This window comes from Cygnus atratus, chromosome 4 (assembly GCF_013377495.2).
Source record: "Cygnus atratus isolate AKBS03 ecotype Queensland, Australia chromosome 4, CAtr_DNAZoo_HiC_assembly, whole genome shotgun sequence".
NCBI classification, from domain to species: Eukaryota; Metazoa; Chordata; class Aves; order Anseriformes; family Anatidae; genus Cygnus; species Cygnus atratus.
In genome coordinates, this window is record NC_066365.1 from 9,659,719 (window position 1) to 9,675,815 (window position 16,097).

The 16,097-nt window shown below is 54.1% G+C and overlaps 1 protein-coding gene across 1 annotated transcript; it reads right to left on the reverse strand.

Annotated features, from left to right (window-relative positions):
- Positions 1-9,483: 9,483 nt before the first annotated feature.
- On the reverse strand, positions 9,484-10,440 carry ATOH1 (atonal bHLH transcription factor 1). Its single transcript, XM_035542133.1, has one exon. The coding sequence runs from the start codon at positions 10,438-10,440 to the stop codon at positions 9,484-9,486; it is 957 nt and encodes a 318-aa protein (XP_035398026.1).
- Between the last annotated feature and the right edge of the window lie 5,657 nt (positions 10,441-16,097).

Here is a 16,097-nt window from a genome sequence, read left to right on the forward strand (position 1 = left end):
TGCTCTGAAAATATGATCCATGACACACACAAATGATTAATTACTAGTTATCAGTCTTCGTGTATCTCCTGTACTTCTTGTCAAAAGCCATCCTCTCACCAGCCTGCAGGACTTTGGCTTGGTGTTTTTTTGATGAGCAATATAGTTAAATTAAATCAACAAACCATAGATATCTTGATGGACAGCATTCCTAAAAATTCAACTGTCTAAGATTGATACTCTGAACAGTTGTTACTCTGTTACTTTGTTGATACTCTGAACTTTGCATCTTTAAAGAAAAAGAAATACTCAGAATGAAATGTTTTGTTTCATATAAAAGCTCATAAATAAAGTGAATACAGAGTAATATAGTCTGTTTCTTCAGCTATATCACAAAGAAAAGTTTCTTTCACAGTTTATAAAAAGACAGTCAGTAGAGCTGAGAAGAAATTACTAATATGTAGCCTGTTTGGCGCATAATGAGTCAAGCTTCTATCCTGATTTTGGCTGTGATAGAGTTAATTGTCCTCCTAGTATGGTGCCTGTATGGTGCTGGCTTTTGGATTTAGGATGAGAACAATGCTGACTGCATGCGGATGTTTCAGTTGTTGCAGAGCAGTGCTTACACAGAGCCAAGGACTTTTCAGCTTCTCACACTGTCCTGCCAGCGGGCAGGCTGGGGGTGCAGCAGGAGCTGGGAGGGGACAGACCCAGGACAGCTGACCCCAACTGGCCAAAGGGATGTCCTATTCCATATGGCGTCATGTTGGACAATGGAACTGGGGACAGTTGGCTGGTGGTGAGCAATTGCACTGTGCATCACTTGTTTTGGGTATTCCCCCAACCCCCCCTTTTCTTCCCTATTAAACTGTCCTTATCTCAACCCATGAGTTTTACTTTTTTTTTTTTTTTTTTTTGATTCTTTCCCCCATTCCTCTGTGGAGAGAGTGAGTGAACAGCTGCATGGTGCTTAGCTGCCTGCCAGGTTAAACTACAACAGCTTTGCATATTACTCAGGTTTTATGGCTATAGATGCTGCATGGAATAAAAATACAATGATTTGAACAGGGGCAAAAAAAGGTTTTCACCATATATTTTTGTAGGAGTCTGTGTTAGCAGGAAGGAAAGAAACAGGAGTCAACGACCAGGGGGTAAATAAAACTAAACTTTTAAAAAAGCAAACAAACGGGTGAGCAGACACCGAGCCCCCCCCCCCCCCCAGTCCTCTCCCGGGCAGCTCAAGGCAGCCGAGCGCATGGGCGGCGGTACCATGGACAGCGCTCCCACCGCTGTGGGGAACCAGGCACGGGAAAGCCATAAAATAATAATTCGGGGGGTGTGTGTGGGGGGGAAATAATATATATATAAAATAATAAAATAAATTGAAGTGCCAGCCAGCAATTCGCCAGGAGCTGCGGGATCAGCCTGCTTGCTTGGCACCCACGCGACCAGCGCGTGTAGGACCTTTGCGCAGCCGTGTTATCAAATATTCCTTTGTGCAAAGGTTTCCGCCGCTGGAAGCCGGGATCACAGCTAGCACAAGGAGAGCGAGCCGGGAGGGTTTGTTAGCCCTGCTCCGGGCTTTTTATGGCTATTGCTGAATGGGTTTAGACTTCACTCTGTTGATTCACCTGCCTCAGCAGTTACCGTGTTATTATTAGGTAGGCGCAAAAGCTGCGAAATTCAGTTGCAATAAAACGTAAATAAAAGTTTATTGCAGGGTGTGTAAATCTAAAATTTTGAATTAATCAAGAGAGCAGCTTACAGGCAACTTCAAAGGCCATCTTATGTTGTTACACTTAACTGTGTGCTATCAGGTACAGTAAAAAAAAAAGTTAAACACATTTTCTTTTGGCCAAACTATTTGTCCTGCAGGTTGATGCTGCAAGAGGGAACACTGTGACTCCTCCCAAGTTTTCATTTCAGTCATACAGCATACCCAACACAGGAATTTCTTATTAGAAATTTTGTATCTGAAGAAATTTTGTTTCTGAAGGAGGGATGCCATTAAAACTTGTTTTTCCCTAGACAACGTGATGCTATAGCAAACTTGAAACAGCAGTAGAGGTGATGTGGATCTGCTGACACTGAAGTTCACTAGTTTTTCCAGAAAGCTCCAAAAGTAGAGCTAATGACTTTAAACAGCTCACTACATGCCAGATGCTAATGCTCTTATTCAAGCCAATTTGGTATCGTCAAAATCGAAAACTGAATTCAGAGGTACAATTGGAAAACACATAAAGCCAACCAACAAAACTATCTGATGCTTCCCATTAGTAAAACAAAACATTTCTTGCTCAAATGAAAGATTTTTCCGAGAGTATCAAGCATTAAGGTTTGTAACGTTTACAGGAAACACAAACTGAGGCTGATAGCAAGTGCTCCACAATTTTCGGTGGGTTATGGCAGTACCCAGAACTGTCTGTCTGTAATTTTCCCTTTCACTCAGACAGATAGACACCTCAGCTTGATGCTGTTCATTTACATTTTACAAATTTTATTTTGAAATCCATCAAAATTGACACTTCCATGAAAAAATAAATATTTAATATATATATTTTTTAATTTAAATACATAGCTCTGTCAAGAGATGACAAGCTATTTGTTTCCAACATTTGCTTCAGGCTTTAAAGAGTTTTATTCAGCCTACCCTCCCAATCCTGCGTGCAGACTCTGGTCCTGCACCACACCAGGTATTTCAGGAATCTCGGGGCCACATCCCCACACTATTGTCAGGATGTGCACAGAGAATAATAACTGTGACTGCAAAACACACCCATCGGTATCACTCCAATATTTCTGGAAATATGGAAGAGGAAGACTTTCCTTCGTGTGCCAAGCAGCAAACTGCCACAAAAATAAAGGAAAACCTCTGAGCAGTCAGCAGCTTTTGAATACCTGAAGCCTGGATCTAGATGCTCACCTTTCATTTTTCCTGCTTCCATTTTGGGGAATAACTTTTCTCACTCCCTGTTTTCAGAACATTTGAAGTTATGACCACAGAATTGCCAAGGTGCCACAGGTGACAGCAGCATCTGAGTAAAGTGAGCTCACCACTTGCTGACCCCAAGGTTACAGCCAGCAATGCTCCTCAGCTTTCACCATCTTTTCCAACAGGCAAGCCTTGGAAACCCTAATGACAATCCAGAGCCCTTCTGTCCCAAAACCAAAATTTGTTTTTTTCAAGCCTTTTTCAACAAACAGCTTCTAGGATGCTTAGCAATGCAGAAAGGAATGAGGTTAATTAGACATTTTGGGAGCTTTCCCCCAAATAATAAAAGCGTAACTGATTTCATCCAAAGGACTTGTCATGACCAGAAAAGAACCCCACAAACATTTGCTCTGAGAGTATTTCTGTAAGAAATTTGGGTAAGCAGAGCAACAGAACAGCACAAGTCTACCTGTATTTATCACGGTTTGGCTACGAGCACTGCAGCAGTGGTAACTTAGAAAACCAAGAGATATTTTTCCTACCTGAGATGTGAGTGAGGCCTGGGGGTACTTCTGCATGTTCTGCACACCAGGCTGTGCCTTTCCTCCTTGCGTGCTCCAAAAAATAACCTCTGGCTGGCGAGGAAACTCCAGCACCTAGTGCTGCCTGGTTTTGTCTATCTCACCTCCAGGTGCCCCTCATCAAGCCTGGGGAAGGAACAAGCCACAGGTTGGGAGAATGATTTTGCCTGCAGAAGCCTGCATCCAGTTGTCATCCTTCCCAAGGTGTTTCTCACGTGTAACAGTAGTCTCTACCACTTCCACCCTCTCAATCCACCCCAAATAACAGGGTAAATTTGGGATAAGGCATCTGCTGTGCAACCTGCTTCCCAGGGCATTGGGAAAGGGGGCACGGCCTGGGTGAACCATCTCTCTGTGGGAGAAAAGCAACATCCCTTGCATGGAACAACGCCTCACCGCTGGAAATATTTTGGAAGTGACTGGAAAAAAGTACACGGTGCAAGAAGCATAAGGAGGCACACAGCGTGTGCTCCAAGTCACTTAATGCTGCTGGGCCTCGTGTCCCCTGTCACGGACAGGACAACGCCTCACCAGGACACGGGGAGCAGCTGTGGGGCTGAGAACTACACAGACAGGGACACTGACCAAAACCTCGGGCAGGCTCTCAGCTCTGCCATCGCTGTAGGGTTAAGCACGTAGGTGTGGGAGTTATCCAAAAGTCATCCTGGCTGTCTTGCCTAGAGCCAGCATTTTGAGGGAGACTTGTGTTACCACCGGGACTTAGTTCGGCATTAGTACCGGCATGGGAAAAATCAAGGGAAAAGACAAAAGGAGCATGCAGGTAAAGACAAAACACAAACTAAAGAGAAACTTTTCCCAACAGCAACTGAACTCGCAGGAAAAGCAGCTGTACGGAAGCACTCGGCCCCCTGCCCGCTGCCTTTTTACCGTGCCTCTTTACCAAAGAGCCCGGTGCCCGCTCCCCCCTTGCAAAAAGCAGACTTGGGAGGAGGATTGCTGCGGCAGGCAGTACCCGGGGCTGCCAGAGGAGCAGCCCTGCCTCCTTTCACTGCTCCCGGCCAGAAGCGGGGCGGCCCCGGAGCCGCAAGGGGGGGGGCCGGGGCCGGATCCTGCGCGCATCCCGCCCCGCAGCCGGCAGCCACCGGGCCCCGGCAAAATATTGACTGTAGATAAGCGAGGTTCTCGTTTCTGTCCGAGCGTTATTATTTCCTATTATTTATTTTTTTACGGGGAGCAGGTGATGCCGCTAAACCGTCCCGGGCTTGTTTCAAAGCGCGCACCTGAGAGGGGCGTGGAGCGGGGAAACGCTGCCGCAGGAGCATCCGCCGGTGAAGCCCCCGAGGAAGGAGGCAGGGGAAGGGAAGTTCCCAAAATTTCAGGAGCAATCCCTTCCCTCCGCCGGGTCTCTGCCCCTCGTACAGCCCGGGATCCAGCTGTGCCGCTCAGCATCGCACAGGGACAACACCACCACCAAAAAAGAAAAAGAAAAAAAAAAAAAAAAAGCGAACAAAAACGAACGCCAGAGATCCTAAAAAAAAAACCCACACATAAAAGCAGATATGGGTGGTTGGAGATGAAACGAGACGCGCTGACCCCGGCGGGTCCGGGGGGCTGCTTGTCCCCAACAGATCCTTTAACCCCCTCCCCTCCTAACCTGGGGTACGGTGCCGGTGGGCTGCGGGGTTTTATTTCGGCGAGCCCCCTTGTCATTAAAGGGACACTTTGACAAGTTCGTGGCACGAAACCCAACCGCTCGGGAGGCAGCGCTTGGGGAAAGGGTTAACCCGGCGGCCGCGAGGCGTATGAAATGATGGTAAATTACCCGGCGCGTTCTCCCGGGGAAGAAATTAGACTTCAAAAGGGCTGGAGCCCTCCTGAATATATATCAAGCAGATGGGCTGATGCGCTGTCTCGCTGATGTGCAGTTGATTAACCGCCCCATAAAAGTGCAGCAGCCCCGCTCGCCCGCGGCGGGTGCGCGCCGCCGCCCGCCGCTGTCCCGGGCACCCCGGCGGGAGCGCGCTTCGGTGAGGGGCAGGGGGAGAGGGGGGCGAGGGGGGGAAAGGAGGAGAGGAAGGGGACGGAGGGGAAATGAGGAGAGAATAAGGAGAGGGGAGAGCCGGGGGAAGAAGGAAAAAATTAAATAATAATAAAGGAAAAAGGGAAAGGGAAAAAGGAAAAAAAAGGAGGGAAAAGGAAAAGGAAAAGGAAAAGGAAAAGGAAAAGGAAAAGGAAAAGGAAAAGGAAAAGGAAAAGGAAAAGGAAAAGGAAAAGGAAAAGGAGAAAGAAAAAAAGAAAATGAAAAGGGAAAAGGAAAAGGAAAACGAAAAAGGAAAGAGAAAAGGGAAAAGGAAAGGGAAAAGGGAAAAGAAAAAAAAAGAAAAAGAAAAGGGAAAAGGAAAAGGAAAAGGAAAAGGAAAAGAAAAAGAAAAAGAAAAAAAAAGAAAAAGAAAAAGAGAAAGAAAAAGAAAAAGAAAAAAGAAAAAAAGAAAAAGGAAAGGGAAAAGGTAAAAGAAAAAGAGAAAGGAAAAGGGAAAAGGGAAAGGAAAAGGGAAATGGAAAAGGAAAAGGGAAGGAAAAGGAAAAGGTAAAAGAAAAAGAGAAAGAAAAAGAAAAAAGAGAAAAAGGAAAAGAAGAGAAGAGAAGAGAAGAGAAGAAGAGAGAAGAGAAGAGAAGAAAAAAAGGAAAAGAAAAAAAGGAAAGGAAAGGAAAGGAAAGGAAAGGAAAGGAAAGGAAAGGAAAGGAAAGGAAAAGAAAAGAAAAGAAAAGAAAAGAAAAGAAAAGAAAAGAAAAGAAAAGAAAAGAAAAGAAAAGAAAAGAAAAGAAAAGAAAAGAAAAGAAAAGAAAAGAAAAGAAAAGAAAAGGGAAAAGAGAAGGAAAAGAGAGAACGAGGAAAGAAGTGGGGGTGAAATGCAAAATCTCTGCAAGCAGCAGCAGGGTTTTTTCCCCCCCAGCCCCAAACCTCGCGCTCCCTGGCAGAGGGGACACAAACACCCCCGGTGACACCGAGCGGGGGGCAAAAACGAGCCGGGGCGCTGCAGGAGGGGCTGGGGGGGGGGGGAGTCCGGGGAGGCTGCCCCGTCCCGTCCCGGCTGCTGCACGGGGAGGGCAGAAAGCCCCTGACACGTCCTGGCTGGACTCCCAAAAGCATCCCCTGCCTTCTGATAGCGCTTCGGGAGAGGCAGCCTGGAAGCGGCCAAAACCGAGGGAACCGCGCTCGTCGCAGCCGCTGCCGCACGCCCTCAGCTCCCCGGGGGGGGCCGCAGCTCTGCAGAAGGACTTTTCGGGGACTCCCCCCCCCGACAAACGAGTCCCCGAAGTGTGTGTGTGGGGGGAGCTTTCCGCCGGCAGCCCCCAGCTCCGCAGCGGGGCCGGCAGGGGGGTGCCCGCGATGGGGAAGGGTGGCGGGGGCTTTGCTGGCCCCGGGGGGGGGGGGGGCCACCACCGGGTGACATTCCTGCGGGGGGACGGCAGCGACCTGGCGGCTCAGCGCCGCCTTTGCAGCAGGTGCAAGACCCGAGCATCCCCGGAGGGTGCAGCCGGGGCTCTGCCGCTCGTCCCCACGCGTGTGCGAACCCCCCGTCCCTTTTTGTCCCCCCCCCCCCCCCCCCCCCCCCCCCTTCCATCGGCTGCGGCTCCCCCGGGTGTGCCCGGCCGTGCCCCGGCGTGCTGCTGCTGCTGGCCGCCACCGCGCTGCTGTCGGGGCGGGGCGGAGCGGGGCGGGGGGCTTGAATGCTGGCTGTTGTTGCTCGGCCGGGGCTGTGGGGGGGTCGGCAGACGAGGCTGGGGGGGGCACGGCGGAGCTCCCCGCGGGTGCGCAGCCCCCTGGGGGGCCGCCTGAAAAGCCGCGGCGCTCACCAGCTGACAACGCGTGCTCCGCTCCAGACACGGCGCACCGCGGCCGGGACCGCGGCCAGCCCCAAATCCACCCCCCTCCTCCTCCTTACAGCCCCCCCCGACCCCCCCATTGTCCGCCCCTTCGCATTGTCCGCCCCGCTCTAATTAAGAAACGCTGCCTTCCCCCCCCCCCCTCCCCTTCCCTTTCCCCTCCCCGGGGGCCAGAGGTTGAGCAAACAGCAGCCGGCGCGCTGCGAAAAGGCAGCGAGGAGCTCCGGGCACCGCGCTGCGAAAGGGGACCCCCCCCCCCGCGCCCTCGTCCCCTGTCCCCCGTGTGTCCCCCCCCACCACCACCGCCGTGGGGGGGGCACACGGCCCCCGCTGCCCCCCACGCGTGTCCGGCGGGACACGGGCTCACACGCACAAAGGCGACCGCCTCCCCCGGAGGATACGGAGTGTGCAGCCAAAATTTAACGCTCGGGTAGTGCGCTGTTTTCAAAGAAAAGCCCCTAAAAAAAAAAATAAAAGAAAGAAAAAAAAAAAAGCGCTAAAACCCCACAAAGCCAGGGCCCGGCGGGGCCGGTGCGCGTCCCCGCTCTTGTTCCAAACTTTGCGCTCGTCCGTGCAAAACAAACACTGTCGCGGGCTCAATAAAGCGATTTATCCATCTTCATTACTTAAAGAAATGTTGTCTCTTTGTTTGTTTGGGAGATATTAAGCATGCTTAGCTTGCAACACATAGTTGATTCCTTCGCTAGTATCTTGGATACTTGGATCCGACTTTGGAAGGTAGAAGCTAATTGCTAATAATGGAGAGAAAGGAACCAGCCAGCATAGCGGGAGTGGCCTGGCATATGGGGAATGAGCAGCCTGAAATACTCAATATTCAAGTTTCCAAAATATTAATGAGATTATAGCAACCTGCAGCTATACGTTACAGCTTGTTAACGGAGTGAGAGGGGGGGCTGCCAAGCGGTTGTTATGCAAACTCTATGGCTGAACCTGAAAATGGAAATGCGGCCGGGTATCTCTTTCAAAGTGTTAAAAAAAAAAAAAAAAAAAAAAAAAAAAAGACCCTCAGACAACGAAAGCTCCGCCGTGGCCGCGAGGACCCACTGCGCTCAGCGGCCAGGGCGAAAGGGACCCGCTGCGGGCGGCGGGGGGGCCCCTTCCCGACCCCTCTGCGCTCCCCAAATTGCGCCCCCGGCTCGTTGGGAAACGAAACGAACCCAAACTAGCTAAAAACGGGCTAAAACCCCCAAGCTTTCCCGGCGGGTCGGGAGGGAAGGAAGGGACGATTCGGGAGGGAGGTGACCCCGGGGCTGAACTTTTCACCCGGCGGGACCGGCCCCCGCCCGGCCGGCACGGGGTTATCGCGGGGCAGGTGCGCGGCGCTGGCACCTGCGGGGACCGGCACGGCTCGGCTCGGCTCCCCTCTCCCCAAAAATCCTGCAGCGAGAGCCGCTCCCCCGCCCCGAGCCCCCCCAGTTTCCCTGCCCGCGGCTCCGGGGACCCGCTGTGTTTTTGGTGGGGAGGCTTGGCCGGGGAGGGGAGGTGACCCAACATCTCTTCGGTTTGTGTTTTTGTTCGTTTTTTTTTTTTATTTGATCTCGAAAAATAATAATAATACATAAAACAATGGCAGCTGGCTGGGCTAAAATTAAAATAAACGATTCTCGTCGTAGAAAAGTTTTGTTAAAAAAAAAAAAGGGCAGAAACAGTAGCAAACACTCCGTAATAAATAAGTTTCCTAATACCACAAAAGCAAAATAAGACGGGACATGGAAGTTTGACACGACAAAACCGTTTTCGTTTCTCAGAGCGCGCGTTGGGGCGCGGCGGCCGGCCGGAGCGCGGCTCCCCGGCTGGCGGCCGGGAGCTGTCCCCTTGCAGCCGCAGGATAAAGTGCTTGCGCCGGGATCCCCCCGACGGCGGGCAGGAGAAGCCGCCTGCCCCCGCTCATTGCGGGACGGGACCGCATGGGGGGTGCTGGGGGTCGGTGCGTGCGGCTGGACGTTGCGGGAGGGGCCGGCGGCGGCTTCTCGGCACTGGGAGCTCTACGGGCGGTAGCTAGACATCGGAATTAAAGTACAAACGCGGACGGGGCGGGTGCGCCGCCCAAGAGGAGCCCTTCCCGGGGCGCCCCGCGGGGCCGCCGGCGGCCAAGTCCGTGCTGGGGCGGGCGGCAGCGCCCTAGCTGGCCTCGTCCGAGTCACTGTAGTGCGAGCGGGGCGAGAACTCTCCGTCGCTCCGGTGGGAGCGCGGCGACGCCTTGCTCCTCTCCTGCTGCTGCTGGTGCTGCTGGTGGTGCTGCTGGTGGTGGCCGGGCTGCGGCACGAGGAGCGCTGGGGACGGCGCTTTGGGTCCCAGCAGGGCGCTCTCCGGGAAGGACGGGAAACGCAGCGGGTCGAGCGGCACCGGGAAGCCCCCCGCGGCCGGCGGCGGGGGGAAGCGAGTCCTGCCGTGCCCGTGCCCGTGGCCGTGCCCGTGGGGGGGCGGCCCGGACGGCGGCGGCCCCGGCAGCGCGGCCCCGTCCGCGGCGCAGGGCGGCTCGAAGGGGGCCCCGCGGGGCTCCGCCTTGCCCGGCGGCGGCTCGGTGGCGGTGGCTGTGGCGGCGGCGGCGGCTGTGGGGCCGTGCAGCAGCTCGGCCAGGGCGCTGATGTAGATCTGCGCCATCTGCAGCGTCTCGTACTTGGAGAGCTTCTTGTCGTTGTTGAAGGAGGGGATGACATTGCGCAGCTGGTCGAAGGCGTGGTTCAGCCCGTGCATCCGCCGCCGCTCCCGCGCGTTGGCCGCCAGCCGCCGCTGCTTCTGCACGCCGCTCACCTGCGGACGGACACCGGCACCGCCGCCACCACCGCCCCGCGGCCGCCCGCCGCCCGCCGCCCCCCGCGCCCCGCCGGGGCTGCTCCCCTCCTGCCCTGCTGCCGCTGCCGCCCGCGGCCGCCCCGCCGCCGCCTCGTCCTCCTCCTCCTCCCGCAGGCAGCGCGGCGAGGCAGCCACGCGCGCGGCGCAGCACACGCCCAGCCAGCCGGGGGCGAAGCCGCAGCCGGGCGCCTCCAGAGCCGGTCCCAGCCCCAGCAGCGGCTCCGCCGCCACCGCCGCTTCCCGGCCGCCCTCGGCCCACTCGGCGGCTCGCGGCAGGCTCATGGCGACAACGCCTCAGCGCGAGCCCATGGGGTCGCACCGGCGACCGTTGGGCGACGGCTGGGCGGCGGTTGGCAGCGCGCGCTCGCCCTGCCGCCCCGCGCGTGGCGCCCGCCCGCCCGTCTCCGGTGTCGGCCGCGCGCCGCGCCCCCCTTTAAGGCGGCGGCACGCGCCGGGGTCCCGTCCCGCGCACGGCCCCCGCGCTCCCCTTCCCTCGCGCCCGCCCTCGCGCCGGTCGCGTGTCGGGGCGGCCAATGGCGCGGGGCGGGGAGGGGCGGGGGGGGGGAGGCGGCACGCGCGGCGCCTGACGGAGCCTCACGGAGCGCGGCCGCCGTGTGCCGCCGCCACCCCCCCCTCCGCCCTGCGGGGCTGCCGCCTGATGGGAACCGGCCCCGAGCCGTCCCTCCGGGCTCCGTCCCCCCGGGAGGGACGGGAGGTGGCCCCGGGAGCGCCTCCCGCAGACAGCGGGGTGGTTTCGGGCAGACGAGGGGCCGGCGGCTGGCTTGCTGTGGGGTTTCTGTGAGGTGAGGCGGCGGTGAGCTGCCCTGTCCGCTCGGCTCGTGATTACTCTGAGGCAACGCCTCCGGCTTTTTTATTTCTTTTCATTTTTATAATTGTGGGGTGGCCTCCTGGCACAACCAGAGCTCACGGTGGGGGCTCACTCCTCTCCACAGCCCTGTGGGAACTTGGAGACCAAGTCCCAGTTTGCCTGCGAGAGGGCACCCACGAAGGAAGGGCTGTCCTCACCTCCTCTGAAATAATAACATTTCACTGAAAGCCGCACCGCTCTGTGCACACGCAGACCGCCGCTGCAGGCCCGCTCGGAGTCAAAGTCAATGGCAAAGGGGTGGTTTGTGCCGGTGCCGGGCTCAGCTCCGCTCCCCCAGGATAAGATAAATGTAAGCGGTGAAGAACTCCTGGGGCTGGCTGAGCTCATTTTGTATTCAGCGCTGCCCGGCCCTTTTCTCTCCCCTTTCTCCCTCTCTTTGTATGTTCAAGCCTACTTGAGTTTCTTTTTTTCCTTTTGTAGGAGTTGGTTCTTTTGAAGCGGTTCGAGGCACGCCCTGCCGCAAAGGGAACTTCACGGGAGTCGGAAACACAAGCACACCGGTCTGAAACGCTTACTGTACAATAGCAGGAATGTAGGAAGCCTTGGAAATGAAGCTGCCCTCTCTCAGAAAAGTGTCAAAGCTTTCAGAGTAAAACAAACTGGACGGATCCCGGTATCTTTATGCAGATTTCCCTCCACCCCCCCAGGCCGGTTTAGGCAGCAACATGGGGTCAGGCACATAGATGTGGTACAGAAAAACAGGTTACAAAAGGGGGGGGGGGGGGGGGGAAGGAGCAGGGGGGAGGGAGAGACTTGCAAAAAAAGCCTCCTCTATCATTACAGCCAGAGACACTTTCAAAGCACACAAAGCACGTGGGTCAGCCCTCAGCTTAATTGTACTCAACAGTCTAATTACTCATTCAATCACGTATCAAGATCAGCAGGCTGCTCGGCAGGCATCGCCACAGATTAGGAAGTATCTCATTCCTGCCTTGCCCCACTTCCTCCACGCATCTCCTCCCTTCCCTTCAAAAAAGCCAGGAGAACCCTCTCCATGCCACTCCTGGCCCGGTGAGCTGGTCTTTGGGCAGTTCAGTGCACAAGCAGGTAGAGAGCACATCCTCAGGGTCACCGACCAAAGTTATGAACCTCAACCGCAGCCTGCACAGGTCTCCAGCACTGGGATGGCAAACCCAATCCAGATCTCACGAACCCTGAATCTGTGGTGAGCTGCAGCAAGTACGTAAAGACACTGCCCAGCCTGATGCTTTTTGGCCTCACCTGCTGCATCATTGGAACAGTCACCCAACAAAGTGTTAATTGTCACATTATTCCGAACACGGGAGCTTAAAGCAGATCAGGGTCCAAGAAGTCCCTCCAAAGACTCCCACTATGATCAGCACATGGTACTTTACTTTCAAATGTGTTTTAAATATGAATCAGAAGCGATGACTGTGAGGAACACAAAAGCCCAGGTATCCAGCCCATCACTGCAGCCTCCGACACTTGTGAAATCTGCCCTTTTCCACTTGCTTTTCACCCATGGGTAACGAGGACCACGCTGCCACCGACGCAGACATGCCCCAGGTCTGCAAAGCAATCTTCCTGGGTGGATCACTGCAAAATGTCATCTGCTTTGAGTACGCGAGCACCCACAAAAGTAATTCCTGCTTCCTGGTGACATTTGCCCGCATAAAGATCTGGGGCAGAACCACACTCGGGGCCTAATCTGCCCCCAGGAGACGTGCAAAGCATCGTTCAACAATACTTGCCTACCCCCTGGGGCCACTGTACAGCATAATGCATTCAGCTTCATCATATAATTGGAAATCTTATCTGGAGAATTTATACCTATGTACACTTTGCCCCTTTATTTAAGATGCTATAACTGTTGCTGAGAATTTAATTTATGCTAATATTTTTAAAATAAACTGCATTCTATTCATGGTCAGGAGCTGGCCTGACGTGTTTCAATCACTGAGTGTTTCAATCACTGTTTTAAACACTTTCTGGCATTGAAACTGCTTGGCAAGGAATTTCCTCGAAAGCTGCTAAAGCCCTTCAGTCCTTGCTAAGTCTCTGAGAGTTGAGACACTTAGCTGTGAGACTCATTCATAACAGGCCTCCAGAAAACCAAACCAAACCACAAAGCACCATCACACAGGCATTTTCAGGGGCTGTTTCCCTAGGTGGTTTGGAAGGAAGCAAGCGCTCGCCGCCTGCCCTAAGCTCAGAGCCTAGCCACGGCGATGCAGAGGGCTGCATTTGCTTGGTTTTGTGCTTCCGACAGTAACTGCAACCCAGAGACCCAGCAACAGGTGGAGACTGTCAGGCCAGCTCCTGGATTAGGGTCTGCATTACGGAGTACATGCCAGAACTAAGCGCTGGGGGAAGAAGAGGGAATGGCTTCAGAAAAATTATACCCTGCACAGCATTGGAAGGTTTTTGTTGCGATGAAAAAATGCTTTAATGCAATAAAACTAGATGCACTAGTATCAGGCCCAAGGGATATGTTCGTGTCACAGGCTTTATACCTCTGCATAAATTGATTTAACTTTTTATAACTCTATTTCCTCACATCTTTAATAGTGATCTTATTCCAGATTCAGTTTGCTTGCCCTCTGCAGCAGCAAGAACTTTGCTAGGCCTGTGTGTGCTCACAAACGCTACCCACAAGTCCATATCTCAGTCACTTGAAACGAGCAGCAACAAAACAACCGTCTCCCACTTAAGACACCACATGTAGAAAGTGTTTTAAAAACAACTGCTGTCTAGCATGCTGCTACTTAATACATTTTACTAAATCCCTTAACCAAGAAAATGACCACTGCCATCAAGTTTTAGTATAAGAACAACACTTCCATCTGGTTTAAGATACAAGAATTAAGATCCATCCATCCATCCACCCTCCCACCCATTCATCCAACATCCACAGAGACAACATATTCCCTTCAAATTACATCTGGTCAGCTCCAGTTGCTCTCAGTGGACCTTGCACAAGAGCAAAGGGAATATAAGTACTTCAGATTTCTAGGCACAGAATTGCTGGCATAGATTTGTTGTTGTTGTTACTGTTAAGTGATTGCCAGACCATTCTCTCTTTGTAGGCTTAACCATTGCACAGAGAATAGTTATAAAGATCTGCTCTGGGAAAAGAGTAGAACAATAGGGTTGGATTACAAAGTAAAATTTAGCTTGCAGACACTCTGTGGAACAGTGGTAACATATTTCAGTGGAGAAGTGGGAAAAAATAACAGTTGACATGTCAGCAAGAAAAGAAGAATCTGGCATCTTATGTCTGCGTTTCACCTCACCAACAGCGTTACCAGAGCAGTAAACTGGGAACGCAGGGGGCTGCTCGAGTCGTACAGGGCCTTGGATAAGGGGCCTCCACATCCAGGCACTTCCAGTACCCACAAAACTCCTGGCACATTTGGAGTCATGGAAGCAAAAATAACACAAAGAAGAGCGGTCCCTCTAAGGGACAAAAACAAGTGAACAGATGCACGCAGGTGCTGATCAACACTTACATCAGTCCCCCAGATTACAGAGTATTTCCCCACAAAAGGAAACACCTGTCAGCCAAGAAGAACCTACTTCTCCATCCACAGGAGGTCCTCAGCCAATTCTGTTAATCCCTGAGAGCAAAGAGGTGTCCAGGAACAAGTTTCCAGCACTGTGCAGCTCCAACTCAATGTTCAGAAGCCACTGGTGGGAATGGCTGCGAAAACCAGCCCCTCTGAATGACGCCTTCATCTGTCTACTGTCTCTTAAATTAGCATGCCTTAAGTCTTAAGAATTTTTAAATACTTGTTAATAAAGTAGAACTAGGATACTAGTTGTACTAGTTCTTTTTCACTATGTGTCCACTCTGACAACTGACCGCCTCGGTAGAGCGTTGCTTGCAATACGTGCCATGGATGGTCTCATCACTCGTGTTCAGAGACAGAGATGCTCGGTGACAGTCCTTGAGCTCATGCAAAGCGGTTCTCCTGTGTCAGCAGGCTTGCAAAACCCTCTCTGTGGCAAGACCTGTCCCTCTGGCATAGCCTGGAGTTGCAGTTCTGTTTGCCCTGAAGCTGGAGAAAAGCTTGCTATATGGCTCGTAGGCACCGTTATTCCCAGGATGTTTTCACCTTTGTAAAAGGTTCAGGAGTTCCCACGGGGAGAGGACTACCTGGTGTCCCATCCACAGCGTGCGAGACCCATGTCAAGGCCAGACACAGCCGGTGGCCTGCTGGGGCCAGGCACCTGCGAGCTGTCACCAGTTGCCCCCAGTTTCCACTGGGCTAGCTGTAGAGTGCTTGCAGCCCACGTAGCAAACTGTATACAGGTCACAGAAACGTATAGCGTGAGAACCTGCGTGGCTTAGCTGTGGAGGGAGGGAGGGCACAAGCACCAGCCAAAGCAGCACACGAACACCACGCAGCAACAAGTGCTTTGCCAGACAAAACCCTTGCATTGCCACACACCCCTCGACGCCCTGCTAGGACAGCACAAGTGAGAACGGCAGGATTTAAGTGAAAATCATGGAAGTGATTACACTTTTCTCGTGTGAGGGCAGCGGGGGCTCCTGCCTGGCACACGGCGTGTCACCTCGAGCCTGGGCGCCGCCGCCAGCCCCGAGCTCGGTCCCTGCCCGGCCTTGTCCCCCGCAGCCCCCCGGGCGGGTTGTGCGGCCCGGGGCCGTCCCCCTGCGCACAACAGGTTGGATATTGTAGGTGTGGGTTATTAAAGTGTCCCCGGCACAATGGCGGTCTGTGTCCCATTCGCCACGCTTGGGCTCCCCTTTGCAAAGCGCACACAAGAGGTGACACGCCGCTGGCCCCCGCCATTATCCCGCCGGCATAGCGGCGCGGGCCGCCCGGTCTCCCGGGAAATGGCGCTGCGCGGACGCCCAGCGGCACCGGCGGGGACACCGCGGCCGCGCACGGCTCCCGCACGGCTCCCACACGGCGCCCGGGGACGGCCCCGGCCCTCAGCAGAGCCCGGGCGGTGCCGCAGCGACACCCGCTGGGCGGCGGGGGAAGCGGCGGCGGAGCCGTGACGGGAGCCCTGCTCAGCCCCGGTTCCCCTGAGGGGCCGCTGGCAGCCATGAGGAGCTCCCACG

Bases quoted from the DNA above. Each gene is read 5' to 3' on its own strand.
- ATOH1 (XM_035542133.1), bottom strand. From the start codon at position 10,440: ATGAGCCTGCCGCGAGCCGCCGAGTGGGCCGAGGGCGGCCGGGAAGCG.